This window comes from Triticum urartu, unplaced genomic scaffold (genome assembly GCF_003073215.2).
Source record: "Triticum urartu cultivar G1812 unplaced genomic scaffold, Tu2.1 TuUngrouped_contig_3490, whole genome shotgun sequence".
NCBI lineage: Eukaryota > Viridiplantae > Streptophyta > Magnoliopsida > Poales > Poaceae > Triticum > Triticum urartu.
In genome coordinates, this window is record NW_024114030.1 from 721 (window position 1) to 17,410 (window position 16,690).

At 44.7% G+C, this 16,690-nt stretch overlaps 1 protein-coding gene across 1 annotated transcript; it reads left to right on the plus strand.

Annotated features, from left to right (window-relative positions):
* Positions 1–6,690: 6,690 nt before the first annotated feature.
* Positions 6,691–16,150, plus strand: LOC125527292 (polyadenylate-binding protein-interacting protein 4-like). The gene is made up of 6 exons (XM_048691823.1): positions 6,691–7,044; positions 13,678–13,974; positions 14,063–14,203; positions 15,148–15,237; positions 15,620–15,673; positions 15,955–16,150. Exons 1-6 carry the CDS (start codon positions 6,691–6,693, stop codon positions 15,991–15,993), a joined length of 975 nt encoding a protein of 324 aa, XP_048547780.1. The 3' UTR covers positions 15,994–16,150.
* The last annotated feature ends 540 nt before the right edge of the window (positions 16,151–16,690 follow it).

Below are 16,690 nucleotides of genomic sequence, written 5' to 3' on the forward strand. Positions count from 1 at the left end.
TACTTCGCAGAAAATGAATACCAAACGGAGTCCAAATGCCACGAAACATTCTGAAGATTTTTTTTACCCAGAAGACACCTTGGGAGCCAAGGAAGTGCACGAGGAGAGGCCCATGGGGTCTACTAGGTACCAGGGTGCGCTAGAGGTGGGTAGTGGGGCCCACGGGAGGCCTCTCCACTGACCATCAGCTCTATAAATACTCTACAATCCCAAAACCCTAGGGGAGTCGAGAGATCAGAGTTTCCACCGCCGCAAGTTCCGGAACCACGAGATCCAATCTAGAGGCCTTTTCCGGCACTCTGTCGGAGGGGTCAACGATCATGGAGGGGTTCTTCATCATCACAATTGCCCCTTCGATGATGCGTGAGTAGTTTACCATAGACCTACGGATCCGTATGCAGTAACTAAATGACTTCTTCTCTCTTTTTGATTTTCAATACAATGTTCTCCTCAATGTTCTTGGAGATATATTTGATATAACTCATTTTTGCGGTGTGTTTGTTGGGATCCGATGAACTGTGAGTTTATGATCAGATCTATCTATAATATTATTTGGGTCTTTGTTGAACTCTCTTATGCATGATTGTTAAAGCCTTGTATTCTTCTTCAAAACTTTGGTTTGGTTTGTCCAACAAGATTGCTTTTTCTTGCCATGGGAAAAGTTGCTTTGTGATGGTTTGATCTTGCAGTGCTCAATCTCAGTGACAGAAAGAGACATGACACGCATGTATCGTTGCCATTAAGGATACAAATATGGGGTTTATACCTATATGAATAGATCTTGTCTACATCATGTCATCGTTCTTATTGCATTACTTCGTTTTTCCATGAACTTAATATTCTAGATGCATGTTGGATAGCGGTCGATGTGTAGAGTAATAGTAATAGATGCAGACAGAAGTCGGTCTACTAATTTTAGACGTGATGCTTATATACATGATTATTTCTTTGGATATCGTCATAATTATTTCCTCTTTTATCAATTGTCCAACAGTAATTTGTTGACCCACCATTGAGAGAAGTCTCTAGTGAAATCTATGGCCTTCGGGTCTATTTCATGTCATATCATTTTTAGATCTATTAATTTAAAAATCCAAAAATACCTTGCTGCACTTTTCTTCATGTGTGCAACGTAACCAAAGACCCGCAGGAAGTGGACGGGCGGCTTCTCCTCATGCCATGTTAGCCCGTCGAACATTTTTTTTTGATGAGCGGCTCAAGAAAAAAACGACCATAGCGACCAATTCGCCGTGGATACATGGCGGCACTGACACAGGTTTATGCCTACTCCGGACCATGGAGATGATGTTCTTGTTCCGTCACTCCAATAGCATTTTGCTGTGGCGAGTAGAGCACATAGAGTTGTCGCTTGACACCCGTCTCCGCACAATAGGCCGCGAAGTCGTTGGAGTTGAACTCGCCACCTCGGTCGGTGTGCATCAGCAGCAGCAGCCGCATGAAGCGGCTGTGATCATCGACGAGGAGAAACATCCTTTCCCACCGGGTGTCGATGGCGTGACTAGGCCGCACAAACCGGCATGTACCAGGTCCAGCGCCTTTGGAGCACGCCCTTCGCCTCCTTGGAAAACGGTGTGTGGCGCTGCTTACCGGCGAGGCATGCGTCACACAATTGATCCACCTGAGAAATGTGTGGCAGGCTGCAAACTGTAACGTGGAACGCGAGCTTGCGCGGAGCATGGAAGTTTAGATGCCATAAGCGGGCATGCCACCTCTCAGATTCCTATCCATGATGTGCGACGAGGATCACGGATTGTGAGAACCCCATCGCCGATCTCGATCTTGTAGTCGTATTTAATTACTTCATGGTTTCCCATCCAGTTAAAAGTTCCTGCACCTCTGTTTATAGGATGAGTCGTATGTGCTTTGCATTGCAAGAGATTATGAACACGAGAAGGCAAGTAACAATACTTAGAGTTTAAGTAAACCAACTCTTATTAGTACAAGATTTGTTGCTCAGTTGCCATATTTGATATTCAAAATCCATAGACAAGTCCAGTGGAAGAAAGCGGACCTTTTGACTAGGGTTTCTCGTGCCTCCTGCCGGTGCCGTCGCCGGTCTACCTCGTCTCCTATGGTCTTAGGGACATGGAGGCGTGGCGGATCTCGACCCACGCCGCTGGTAGGGCTCCATTTTTCCATGCTCTTTTGAGTTTTGTTAGGGTTTGTTCCCTTCTTAGAGAGGCGAGGAGGCGGCGACTCTCTGAAGATGGAATAAGGTTCTCCTCGCCTTGTCTCCGTCTCGGTGGTGTTTCTAGCTAGTATCGTCGGTGGGCGTGTGAAGATTTGTCTCCGACGGATCTCATGGAATTCGGTCAGCGTTTGTCTTTGATGGATCCATGTGGATCTTGTCTTCGTTTGTCTGTGTTCGTGTGTCTACAGGTTGGATCCTTCTGATCTACGCTTCTCTTTATTGGCGGTGGTTGTTGTTCTGGTGTGCTGGTCCTATGGGGCCTTAGCATGACGACTTTCTGACTGTCTACTACAACAAGGTTTGCCCGGCTCCAATGAGGAATGGCCAAAGACAGCGGCGCGCCTTTGGCTCACTCCAGTGCTAGTAGTCATCGCTAGGTTGTCTACGGACCTAGATGTATATTTTACTTATGGTGTTCTTTGTACTACCTTGACAGTTGATGAATAGATTGGAAGTTATCCTCGTAAAAAAAGATATTCAAAATTCATAGATCTTTTTTTGCAACCATTGTCTTAATAACTAAAATGCATGACCGAATCTTGTCTTTTTATACTAACAATTGGATTGCTTTAAAGCAGATATCATGCTAGTGGACAAGCTTATTGTCCATGGCTTGGAAACATGCGTCCAGGCTGTATGGATTATGATTGGAAGCTCGGTTCTCTTTTCTTCTAGTTTGACGTCCAGGATTAGTCACTAGGCCGAGAACTCCATCAGTTACGGCCTTTCTGATTTGATGCGATTGAAAGAACTTGTGGGGCTTCACTAGGGGTAAGGGGGCCCCTATTGAGTTCTTCTCACCCTTTCTGTGTATGAGAGAGAAAGCGAGCGCAGAGAGTTGTGTGAGGCAACTTGAGGAAGAAGAAAAGCAGGCGCCTACTCGGCCGGCACGGGTGCTCGCTGGACTGCATCATGAAGGTGTCGGAGTTAACCACGGTGCATAGTTCGCGGAGCTGCTGATGGCGTTTTGCAGCTGCGTGGGCTGAGCAGTGGATCGCGGAGGAAAAACAGAGTTTTCATTCTTTTGTAAATAAATAGACATATGCAGCAGTGTGGGGGTAGTATAAACAAAAACTTTGTACAAACTATGAGGTGCCGGAGTGGAGTATGATTAATTAAATCATTCAGGAGAGCACTATTCTTTTATTTACCTTTGTGCCTGTCTGATGCGCCTTCTGTTTCCTTCCCAATCCTATCTTATTCTCTCTCTCTCTCTCCAGCTTCGATCCCCAAATCTTCCCACCCGGCTCACCGGCGACCATCCCCTGATCTGGTGCGATCCAGGGGGCCGTGGCATCTGCTCAAATCGCCATTACTGCAGCCGCGATGTAGACTAAAACTAAATGAATCCTTCCATTTCATTTTCTACATCTTCATCCATTTCATCCACATCTTCTGCAGGTGGAGTGCAGTTGAGGTCTGGGAGATCCATTTTCTCCTAAAGATATGAATATGCAAGATGAAGAAGAACGACAAGTACGAGTAGAAGTAGAAGAAGAAATCCTAGGTGCATGTAAGGTAGAGTGAAGATGAAGTAGAAGTAGAAATCCAAGTAGAAGTAGAAGATAAAGTAGAAGTAGAAGAACAAGTTGTAACGCTCTCGATGCGGCTATATCTTCCACGTGTCGAAGCACGACTTAGAGGCATAACCGCATTGAAAGCAATGTCGCAAGTGAGGTAATCTTCACACAACCCATGTAATACATAAGAGAAAGAGATACATAGCTGGCTTACACTCACCACTTCACACAATACATGAATAAAGCATTACATTCATCCAAATACACTCAAGGTCCGACTACGGAACCCAAAATACAAGAAGACTACCCCAAATGCTACACAGATCCCCGATCGTCCCGACTGGGCTCCACTACTGATCAACTAGAATGAAACAACATAAAGGACAAGATCTTCATAGAGCTCCTCCTTGAGCTTGGTTGCGTCATCTGCACGGTTCAACGGCACCTGCAAACTGGTTTTGGAAGTATCTGTGAGTCACTGGGACTCAGCAATCTCACACCCTCGCGATCAAGACTATTTAAGCTTAAAGGTAAGGTAGTGGTATGAGATGGAGCTGCAGCAAGCGACTAGCATATATGGTGGCTAACATACGCAAAAGAGAGTGAGAAGAGAAGGCAAAGCGCGGTCGAGAAACTATGATCAAGAAGTGATCCTAGAACAATCTACGTCAAACATAACTCCAACACCGTGTTCACTTCCCGGACTCCGCCGAGAAGAGACCATCACGGTTACACACGCGGTTGATGTATTTTAATTAAGATAAACTTCAGGTTTTCTACAACCGGACATTAACAAATTCCCATCTGCCCATAACCGCGGGCACGGCTTTCGAAAGTTCAAATCCATGCAGGGGTGTCCCAACTTAGCCCATCACAAGCTCTCACGGTCAACGAAGGATATTCCTTCTCCCAAGACATTCCGATCAGACTCGGCATCCTAGTTACAAGACATCCTCGACAATGGTAAAACAAGTCCAGCAAAGCCACCCGAATGTGCCGACAAATCCCGATAGGAGCTGCACATATCTCGTTCTCAGGGCACACCGGATTGTCCAAACTTCCGGTAGGCCAGCCCAGAGTTGCCCCTGGTGGCCACCGGCGGCTGACAAGGTGGACCAACACTCAGAGGAGCACTGGCCCGGGGGGGTTAAAATAATGATGACCCTCGAGAGAGCGACTCCCAAGGGAAAAGAAAAGTCTAGGTGGCGAATGGTAAAACCAAGGTTGGGCCTTGCTGGAGGAGTTTTATTCAAAGCGAACTGTCAACGGGTTCCCATTATAACCCAACCATGTAAGGAACGAAAAATCCGGGAACATAACACCGATATGACGGAAACTAGGGCGGCAAGAGTGGAACAAAACACCAGGCATAAGGCCGAGCCTTCCACCCTTACCAAGTATATAGATGCATTAATTAAATAAGAGATATTATGATATCCCAACAAAATATCCATGTTCCAACAAGGAACAAACTCCAATCTTCACCTGCAACTAACAACGCTATAAGAGGGGCTAAGCAAAGCGGTAACATAGCCAAACAACGGTTTGCTAGGACAAGGTGGGTTAGAGACTTGGCTTAACAATATGGGAGGCATGATAAGCAAGTGGTAAGTATCACAGCATAGGCATAGCAAAAGAGCGAGCAACTAGCAAGCAAAGATAGAAGTGATTTCGAGGGTATGGTCATCTTGTCTGAAATCCCGCAAGGAAGAAGAACGAGACCATAAAGAAGACAAACGGACGAAGTCGAACGAATCCTCACAACGCGACGTTATTGGAACTAACCAGAAGAAGCAACACCGGAAAGAAGCAAACAACATAGTAAACAACCACCACATAAACATGGCATGATGCACAACCAAATATGATGCATGTCCGGTTTAAAGATACATGGCATGGCAAAAGTGCACAAGCAATCCTACAAATTAAGTGGAGCTCAATATGCAAAGGTGCATATTGACGAAACACCACGACAAGTTATTTAGTTCGATCTCGTTTATGTACCCAACAATATTAAATATTGATTAACATGGCAAGGGGGTGAAGCACAACAAAACTACCTATCTAGGCAATTTTAAATGAGGCCGGAAACAACGAACAACGATTCCGGTAAAACCCCATATGCATATTTTAAGGTTTGGTACTGTTCTGCCCTAAACACAATTTTAGAGTTGTTAAACATGCAAAGTAAAGCCACCATGTTAAACTAGGCATTTTTCTACCCCATTTACATATAAAGTTTATTAAGTTCGGAGCTACGGTTAATTAGTTATGAAATAAAGCATTTTAGCATGGCATAGGAGCAAATTTAACCAAACAGCATTTTAAACATTTCAAACATGGATGAAAGTTGCAAATTATTAAACTAGACAAAATTCTAAACAACTTTCATATATAATTTATTTAGATCCGATGCACGGTTGTGAAGTTATTAAATGCATGAAACTAGGAGGGTTTTCTGTAAAATCTGCCGTCTCAGGAAAATAGACAAAATTCGCAGGACCAGGAAATAAACTAGCGGGCCGAAACTGGCTGGCCCAATAGGAATAGGGGAGGGGCTGGACGCGTCCTCACCATGGGCCGTGCCCAGTCGAGGAGGAGGGAGCTGGGCCGCGGATCTGGGGCGCTGATGGGCCCCGTGTGGGTCGCGGCCCACGGGGCTGTGGCCGTCCTCCTCCCGTTCCCGCACGAACAGGGAGGTAGGGGCGGCAGTGGCGGTTCACGCTGGCGACGGCGAGGCTCGAGGGCGGTGGCGGGGTCCGACGGGGTTGAGGCGAACGAGAACCGGTCGCGGGGCGGCGGATCCCGACCGGGTCGGGCGAAGGCAAGGCCGGTGGCGAGCTCCACGTCGCAGCGGTGCCCTAGAGAGAGAGAGATCGGGTGAGGAAGAGAGAGGAAACACGGGGAAGAACAGGGAGCAGAGGACGGCGAGGCCTGGCTTGGCGGAAGGAGTCGGCGATGGCGGCGCGGGCGCGGGGCGGCGGTGGCGCGCGGCTCGTCGGCGACGAGGCGAAGGCGGCAACGCGGCGACGACCGGGGCGACGAGGTTTCGCGGAGGCGGCGCGAGCGGGCTTCCTCAGGCCCAGATCGGTCTGGGCGGGCCTGGTGCGGGCCGGGAGGGCCGCGGGGAGGTGGGAGGAGGCCAAGGCGACGTGGCACATGGGCATTGGCTGGAGGCGGCGCTCGGGGACAGGTGGCGCGCTGGGATTCGCCGTCGCGCGTGGCGGCGGCGGCGGCAAGTGGCGGGCGTGGGCTAGCAGCGCTGAAAGCGAGGAGACAGGGGGAGGTGGCGGCTGCGGGGGGTTAGGGGAGGTTAGGGGTTAGGGTTTTCCAAATTAGGAAGGAGGGGTGTTTATATAGGGTAGGTGCTAGGGTTAGGGGGCTTTGAGGGGGTTTTCGGAGTGTTTCGGAGCCTCCGATCGCGATCTGATGGTCCGGAACGGAGGGGGGTTTAGGTGGGCTGCAGGTGGGTTGTAAAAAGAGGTTGGGCTGACATGAGAGGAGAGGAGTGCAGCCCGGCAACTGTTTCCAGAGACCGAAAATGTCCGACGTTTTGACCAACTATAATGTCGCTATAGTTTAAGGTTGGGCTATCAAACGAACTCCGAATGCGATGAAACTTGACAGGCGGTCTATCTACACTATAATAAGACCACACGCCAACTTTCAACCCATTCTGAGAACATTTTCCGGCCACTTGTAAAATAATATTTCGGACATGCCGCGGGCGCGTGCAAGTGTGTCTGGGCTCAGGACGGACAATGGAGAGAACGAGGAGGCCGGGACGGATGCAAGTTTCAAAAAACATGATGATGCAATGCACATGATGACATGGCAAGATGCAACACGCAAGCGAATGACATGGCAACAACAACGAAACACTGGAAGACACCTGGCGCAATGGTCTCGGGGCGTCACACAAGTAGAAGTAGAAGAATAACAAGTACAAGAAGAAGTAGAAGAAGAAGAAGAAGATGATGAGAAGTAGAAGCACTTGACTGAATTTTTATGCACCTATGTGCATATCTATAATACCTAAATAGTTCATCCCCACTATCTCATTTCTCTTTACATGCAGCCATGCCACATCACTACACATGCCAACTCAGCTTTTCCAGCCAACCACGTCATGGCATTTGTTTTCACATGCACCGCACATACGATGAAACCATGTCATTCGTTGTTGTCATTAACTTCTATAAAGCACCTTATGATTTGTGTTGAATTGTAAACGAGAGCAAGCGAGAGACAATCGAATAAATGATTGAACTATCGATTCCATTGAATGATTCTCGGTATATATACAAGGGGAATAGACACAATTAAGAGATGTCATTGTTCATAGAGGTGGAAAGGGGAGAGGCGCGACGGTTGCCAATGCAATCAACGTACAGATTACAATGGGATGATTATCTCTTTAATTAACCTATTAATTTAATCCTAACACTCCCCCTAATCCTTCCTCGTCCTTGCAACCGATCATCTCTGGAATCATCCTTGAATTAACTCTTCTCCAAAAACCCTGTGGGAAAAATGTGAGAAGTATTGTAGTATGATATGTTGCCAAAACTCCTTCAAACCCAGTGGGAAAAATAAGAAGAAAATGATGCAACATATAATGGTTATTGTCTCTTTTAACTCAATACAAGAAAACCATAGAGTTCAGAGGACAATAAATATGTCGCATATACTTTTCTAAAAACCCCGGTGGGGAAAATTAAAAGTATGACATATAATCTCATGTTGGTATTACCTCATTAAAAACCTTTATGAGAACCTTTAAAGTAAACTCATGAAGGGAAAAAGAGTATAATATGATGCATTGAACAGGAACAATTCAGGAAGATACTTCCCCTGATTCTTGCAAAATTCGAAGCCGTCACCTACCAATTCCACGAACACATTTCTGAAACATAGAAGTTGGTAGAAACCCGATGAACAAATCATTCGCATGATTTAATTTTCAAGATATGTAATATAGTTATATTGCTTATTATGTAACCTGTTTGCATCCGGGAACACAAGTAACATTATCGTTGAGATCATGGTTGGTGGATGCCATGAGGTCTGTTTTGAAGACTTCTTATGAGAGGGCTACTGCACCTAGGAGGAACACTAATCTTGTCTACGATCTGACATAGTAGGGATCTGATCGATGTATCCAACGATATCTGTGTTCACATTTCTGTGAACTAAAAAACCAGGACAAGATGTTTGATGCATTGGAGATATCGAAAGATTTTCTTGAGTACCAACCAATTGTTTTTGGTGGATCCAATGGCATTGTGGAACGTTGAGTTCCAATATCTCATTTTCATCATCTCTTGGTCTACATAGATCTTTCTCTACGTCTAGAGAATAACTACCTTGAGAGTTATGGATGGATAAGATTTGTCCACAATGAATTTCTCCAATATATTTTGGATATAGACAACATAGTATACCATAATGTATGAGTGAAGGTGCTCAAGTTGTAGTAACGAGCGATATTTTGGTTTACCCTTCATTTTAAACTCCGTCATTTAGATGATTACATGCGTCGTCATTGCAGACACACAAACATGGATAATCATCATTATAGGAGTAATCCTTGTGTATAAGGATCTCACTACGTCAGTTGTACCATATGTACCGACAATAATAAGTCATATGGTGACTCACTGATTTTACACAATGTATGTTGCATTTTGTATTTCAATTCAAAATTGAGATTCCATCGGGAATCGATCATATGTGTGTGAATCTACTGATCTACATGGATATGTAATCACTACATCTATCAATTGCAGAGATAGATAATTTTGTACTGCCAATGATATAAGTTATCGGGAATAGAACCTTTGGAGAATAGTTGGGTATTTGCGTGAACCCTTGTGCTACATTACTTGCTCTATGTTTCACCACCTCATTGTTCTCAATTCCGTTTCCAAAAGAAAACTGGTGTAGGTATTGCTTATGAATACCTTCCCATTATTGAGCAAGATTATTTCTACCTAGATTATACCCTTTGCTTGAGTTAAGTCCGAGTGTTGTTCACACTTTGCCATGGCCATAGTCTTCGGATCTGAATCACTTGAAAGGTTTTTTCAATCTAGTTGAGAAATGTATGTCAACAATTGTAGACTTCCGGTTATATGTTTCTCCAGAATCTATATATCAATATATAGTTGATGGAAATATCATTACCCATGGTGACTGCTCGCGATTTCCCAATGCGGTTGAGTCGGGTATTCCGATGTCCCGCCCATTGTGTGCACTATGACCTGGGGTGGTGGAGGTTTCCCGTCCACTAGGTGTATACTACCCATTAGGTGTTTGTCAACGTGAAGTTGACTTGCATTTACTGATTTATAGGCCTTGATATCCTTACTTGCGAGAAGCTAAATCCTAATGTATTTCTGCCATACATCTCCCCCTGTTGCTTTGAACGGGGAGTGGAGTGGATTTTGCTGGTACCTCCACTCTTTCAGGCGTACTTTGCAGGATTGTAGGATTGTGTAATATCTTTATAGTCAGTAAATGAATCTGGCAGGTTATTTGCAATGTGTTGCAAATCTTTTGAACGCATGGTTCAGATCTTTGAGCACCTGGATTTGAGGCAGAAATGTGTTGAACATTCCACTAATTTCCTGGCATTCTTTATGGTACTTGAAATCTCCCCCTAATGCCTGGAAATGTTCCTCATTAAATTGGCATACTGGCCTTGAATAACTCCCCATCCAAGGGGCTTGAGGTATTGACGGAAATACAATTATTCCTCACATAGATCCCAACTATATGTTAAGGAGCCAATGATGTATGTCGAGTGGTGATATCGGTATGCAACCGAATTACCGCATATAGGAAATACTTGGTAGATATCCACATATCAAAGATAGAGGGGAATAATATTCTGCAGTTCTATCATGAGCGTGTAAAACTGCATGACTCCAACATAAAGTTGCACTACTAGGGAAAAGCCTAGCAGCAGCGCGGGTTCTAGGTATATCAGTAGGGCGGGGACCGGCGCTACTAATAAGGCGCTACAGCTAACCTGTAGCAGCAGCGCGTGCACACCCGCGCTACTGCTATACAAGTGTAGCAGCAGCGTGCTGCGTGGAAGCTCACTACTGCTAATAGCTCTAGCGCGCTTTGGCTGGACGTGCTACTGCTACTGTCACGCTGTTGATAACTTTTCTCCACTCGCTACTGCTAATTTTAATAGTTTTGATTTTTTTTTCTGCATATTTATTTTATATTTGAACAGGCTTTATACAAGAATCTTTAGCAGATACAAATGTCATCATGATACACATACAAATGGCTGCGAAACCACAAATGTAATCATAGCATATCCATATAAATAGTCTCATCATAATCATCATCCAACACAAAGTGGTGTCTCGTCATCATCTCGAAAATAGCGATACATGCAAGTCTCGAATATTTGCAACTACAACGTCATCCATCTAAACAATGGTATACGTAAGAAGAGCTATCACTATGAGTGAGAGCGGAACTATGCAGTACATGAGGCGGTGGTTATGAGTCCTTTCTCGCGCTAGCGTGAATCTCAAGTAACTAGCTTCGGCTTCTTGTCTGGTTTTGAAGCCTTTATGACTGGCGCCCCAGACCCCATTCACTTGCGCCTGACACTCAGGCCACTCGTTGTACATCCCCGGAACCTTTCCTTTGTACATGACATAGCACTGCCATCTCGCCAGCAAGAAACTAGGTACCTGTTAGAGATGCAACTTCATCAAGAGGATGTACAATCATATGCAACAAAATATACTAGAGCAACACGAAAAAGAAAGGGTTAGCAACTAGATGCAACATATTGTACGGAAACTAATTAACTAGAGGTACGTAGGTCATCGTACCCAAACTAACAAAGTAGCGTTACGCAAGTTCGGCAGGGACCATGGACATCACAAAGTTTCATCGCTACAGAAAGTATACAAGTTCAACCGACACATATCATCATCATCGGCATTGTAAATCACTAGAAATTCCATCCTTCCATATCATTGAGGATGGACCCTAGCTTCTTGAATGGCGTGAGGTCCTGACGTTGCATGCCTATGCGAGTTCGGATGTCAGCTCGCGATATAGGGTCGTAGTGGAACATCCCCTTCTCATCGACGACTTCTTTCATGATGATCGTTGCAATGTCCCTTTGGATGCGAAAGAAGTCATCTCTAAGTTTATAATCCGCTTCTCCATGAGATTCTACCCACTTGCGGATATGATCATTGTTTCTGGTTGTCATACGAAGCTTTTGGTGATCTGTGTTGAACTCAATCATGAAATGGAGGATGTAGAATTCATCTTTATTGCTTGGTTTTGGGACATGGATGCAGCAGAAGTTAGTTTTATGCGCGAAACACATCTTTTTATTCCTTTGTTTTCTGATCTGCATGTGGCATCATCTAGAATATTCATTATGTGGATGTAGTCCTTCTCGTAGTCTCTGGAAGGGTTGAAATACACAGCGTAGGAGACTCGCGGGTAAAGAACGATAAGGACGGCGCGCCCATTGCTGCGGGAAAAAGACACCTCAAATTATTCTCCATATGAGCGAGAAGGAATGATTGAAATGTACGAAAGGGTTGTCCGGAACTGACTTACTTTGAATGATAAGGCAGGAGGACAATTTCCTGGTCCTTATTCTGTACCATGAAGTTTTGGAGGTAGTCCCTAGCAGTTTCACGCTCAAAGTCGCCAAGACTCAAGAAAGACTCGTGCATGTAGTATGGATCCGCCACACAGATTTGCGAGACTTCTTCTCTCTTCATGACGGAGCTCATATGTAGCGCAAAAAGGTGGACGATTGTAAAATTGAGCCGCCTTGTCAGAAACATGTCAAAGATATGGTCAAACCGTAGGAAGAACACCTCCGCGGGCCATGTGTTGACGTAGCACTTCCCCTCAGGCACACGAGCCGCGTATGTCGGATATCCTGGATCCTTCGAGGCTAGTAGGCTTTTCTCAGTCGACAGCACATGGCCGTGCAGTCTCCTGAGATCCCCTGATAGTGCCTCCAGCGGTTTTGGCGGTAGCATCGGCTCGCCCGTGAGATGGAACATGGCCGCACCTTTCACGGGTACACGCTCTTCAGAATCCATCGTCTGGCTGCTATGTGCTCTGGCTTGTTTGGAGGCAGCTATCTTCCCCGATCTCTTCCTCTCCTTTTTCTTGGGCACACCTTCCAAACCCTTCCTTAACCCCTGCCCCAGTGTTCCCGGGCTAAGCATTGTATGACCCCCGGCTAGTTGAGCCTGTGTTGAGGCGGCATCTTCAGGCGTGTCCTGCGATGATTTCATGAAGAGAGACTTTTTGCAATCCCTACTACGACCTTCCTGCCCGGGCAGTTCATCCATATCCTCATTAGCATGCTCATAGCCCGATTCGTCATATGGTTGACTCATCATATCTAAGTCACACTCATAAGCGTTTGTATTGAGGAAACCCATTGGGTTGACCTCCGTCTCATCATCCATTCTCTGTTCTACAGGACCGATTACATCAGTCAGTACTATTGCACCCCCTTCATCACGTCGTCCGCCGCTCTCACCCGGTAGTACAGGAGCTGATAATTGCGTAGGCGAGGTGGTGGTCTCCGCACATGCTTATTGATGTGTGGTTATTGGTGTGCTCTCGACTGGCTCCAGACGAATAAGATTCTTCGGTCATAGTAGCACCCAACCCTTGCAGCTTCCAATCTTCGGCCATGGAAAAAATTGTGGCCTTATTAGTTTTAATTTCTTTCTGGAAACAGCCTCTTACAGAAATGTAAGGAAAGGCTGCGTACTATAGACCCAAAGTGGTCGAACCCTTCCCCGGACCCTGCGCAAGCGGGAGCTACATGCACCGGGCTACCCTTTTTTATTAGTTTTAATTTCTTTCACCTTCAACATTCTAAATTCCATGAATTGTTTTCAGCAACAGAGTGTATGATACTTTTGTGATCTTGTGACAGATTTGGAAGGAGCACCTTCAAGGTCGCGTGAGTCTGAGCCTTCATCTTCTGGCCAAGGAAACAAGTCATCAGATGGTTTGGCACAAGATTCGACTCTACCCAGCAAACTTCCTTCTGCGCCTGAATATGCGAATTCTTCTCAAAGACCTGGCAGTCCTACACCATTAACATCCGAGCGTGTTGCTGCGAACTCAGCTGCGAGTGCTGCTCCAGGCTTATCACCAAGTTCTTCGACGGGATCTCTTAGCTCAGACAAATCAAGTTTGAACCCAAACGCTAAGGTCAGGATGTAATGTAGATATGTGTATCATATCTGGCCATGTTTTGTCGCCTGTGCCAAGTGCACTGACTATTGGTTTTCCGTACCAGGAATTCAAATTGAACCCTAATGCTAAGAGTTTCACTCCCTTGACTTCTCCGAGGCCACATCACCCTCCAGCGCCTGATGCAACATACTATTATCCTAATAACAAGGGGGCTACTGGACATGGTTTGCCTGTTGGCATGGGGGTGAGTTTCTACTTTTGATAGTTGCCAAGTTACTTACTATTTATGTAAAATGGTTGCAATATTTGAATTCAAATGGATGCATCTTCTAGACCTATAAAAGCTCGAAGGCCGGAGAACCAAAACCGTCTCGGCCATTGAACCATGCTGATCTGATGGTCTATATCACCCCCAATGTTTAGCACCAAACTTGTTTAATGCTCTAGTTACTCACCACTGTCACTGGTTATAAAGAAGTTTAGACTTAACACCATCCTATGAAATCTGGCACACAATTAATATTCTGCCAAATATCAGCATTCAATTAATATTTTACCTAATACTCCCTCCGTCTGAAATTACTTGTCCCAGAAATGGATGTATCTAGACATATTTTATATCTAGATACATCCATTTTTATCCATTTCCGCGACAAGTAATTCGGGACAGAGTGAATATCAACGTGCAATTAATATCTTACCAAATATCAGCGTGCAATTTATATACCTAATATCAGTGTGCATTGTGATGCGATTACTGGAGTCGTATAGTTGTCTCAGTTATGAACATATTTGTTGGTTTTTACCCCCCAAAAATTGTGAATGGTTGCAGTGAAAAGTTTGCAGGCTAATCAGCCAAATAGTTAATCTGGCACCAAAGCTTATCAGTAGATTTTATTGATAAGCTTTTCTTAATTGCTGTGGCCCTTCACTATTTTTCAAGGTCTTAAAATGCAGTAGTCCATGCTTTCCAAGGCGCACATAGGCTGAATATCTAGGTTATGTTTCCAAGTGTGCTTTCAGTTGAACCAATATGCACTATATATTGTAAAATGATGCGATTACATTTTATCTATTAATTATGTGGCGGTTCTTGAACATTGTACATTCTATTTTGTGTCCCCTTGTAAAAAGGCTGTACTAACTTGGCAGTGATTGCTGTAACTCACTATGATAATTATATTGCAGTTCCCACAGGCGTATGGTGGACAGCCTGTTGTTTACAATGCTCAGCCTGGATCTTCTCCCCAGGGTTACATGCATCGTTCTGGGCAACAGGTGAGACAGCTTACGTGAAATGAACTTCACTATGCATTCTTAGTTTCTTTACAGCCTCCCATGTATCATGTTTTGGCTTATCGTTGACATGCTGTTATGCTTATAGTTTTCTAATGATCCTATCTAAGACCTAGGCTGGGTTCTCTTGGTTTATATAGTTATTACTTATGTTGATGTTACACATTGGTGTTTATTAATTGTCTTATGTTTGGACCATGAGTTTGCCATTCCATGCTGTTATATACTAGTAGTCATTCATTTCCCCCTCAGGTCTAATGCCTGGACGCTGAATTACTGACTAATTGCATATAAGCTGATGCCCCGAGATTACTGATGCTCTTTGCTACCATCGTGCTAACTAACTTTGTTTTCTTATCTGCAGTATGGGCAGCAAATGATGATGGGACAGACCCGCCCTGTCTATTATTATGCACCTGTAAGCCTCTTTTGAAGTGAAATGTTGTACACCCCAGCTCTGTTAAGTTGGAGATGCAAACTGCCCGTTCTAAACTTCTAGGCAAATTTTAACATGGTCCCTCTTACCTTCTTTTTTTACATGTGAGGTAAGAAGGTAAGAGTCAATCAAGCCATTCATTGATGAGATCAGCGGCTAAGATCTATTTTATACTCTTACCTCTCATGTGAAAAGAGGGGGTAAGAGGGACCATGTTAAAACTGCTCAAACTTCTAATCATGTCTTCTTAATCTGTTTTGCAGGAGATGCAGCAGCAGCAATACAGAGGAAGGAACTTCTAGGTAGATTGATTTTGTTACGCTGCAATGTGGAACTCTGCAGTGAAATCCCCATTGGCGGGGGATGCTAACCAGGCCGATGCGCTGCCATGCGTGAAAAGAACTGGCGATGGCCTCTGACTTCAACCGTGTGTGTTTTGTCGCCAGGACGAAGATCACCGCTGTTGCTTCTGTGGCAGTGTTCGAGTCTGAAGCGGGCTAACTTGGATTTATTGTTCTTATTTATACCGTAGACACGATGTTGTAAATTAAAAACGCCAGGTCATCTATTTCGTGTGCCCCTGGGATCATGATATTCTCAAGTGTGTGGGTGGGTCCTTTCTTTTTTGTAATACTTGGTGTTTGATGTCTACATCTTGCTGATTTATTTAAGACTTGTTTGGGAATCCAAAAACTGAGGAGCATAGTTTAAAAAAAAAACTGAGGAGTACCACTGGCTGTCAGATTTTGTGGTGCTATTGAATTCTAGTATGTGAAATGTTGCGTGAATTTGGATTCCAAGAAGTTGTGGGAATCAGTCATATTTGGAACGCCTTGTACTGTGTGAAAATCTTGTTGCTTCCGGTCCAAGGAGCATCGGATGAAAGATACTGTGTTCTACTCCCTCTGTCCTGTAAAAAAACATATTACATTATGGGACGAAGGGGGTGATCCTGTGTTCTACTCCCTCTGTCCGTTTTTGACACTGGTATAGTATAAA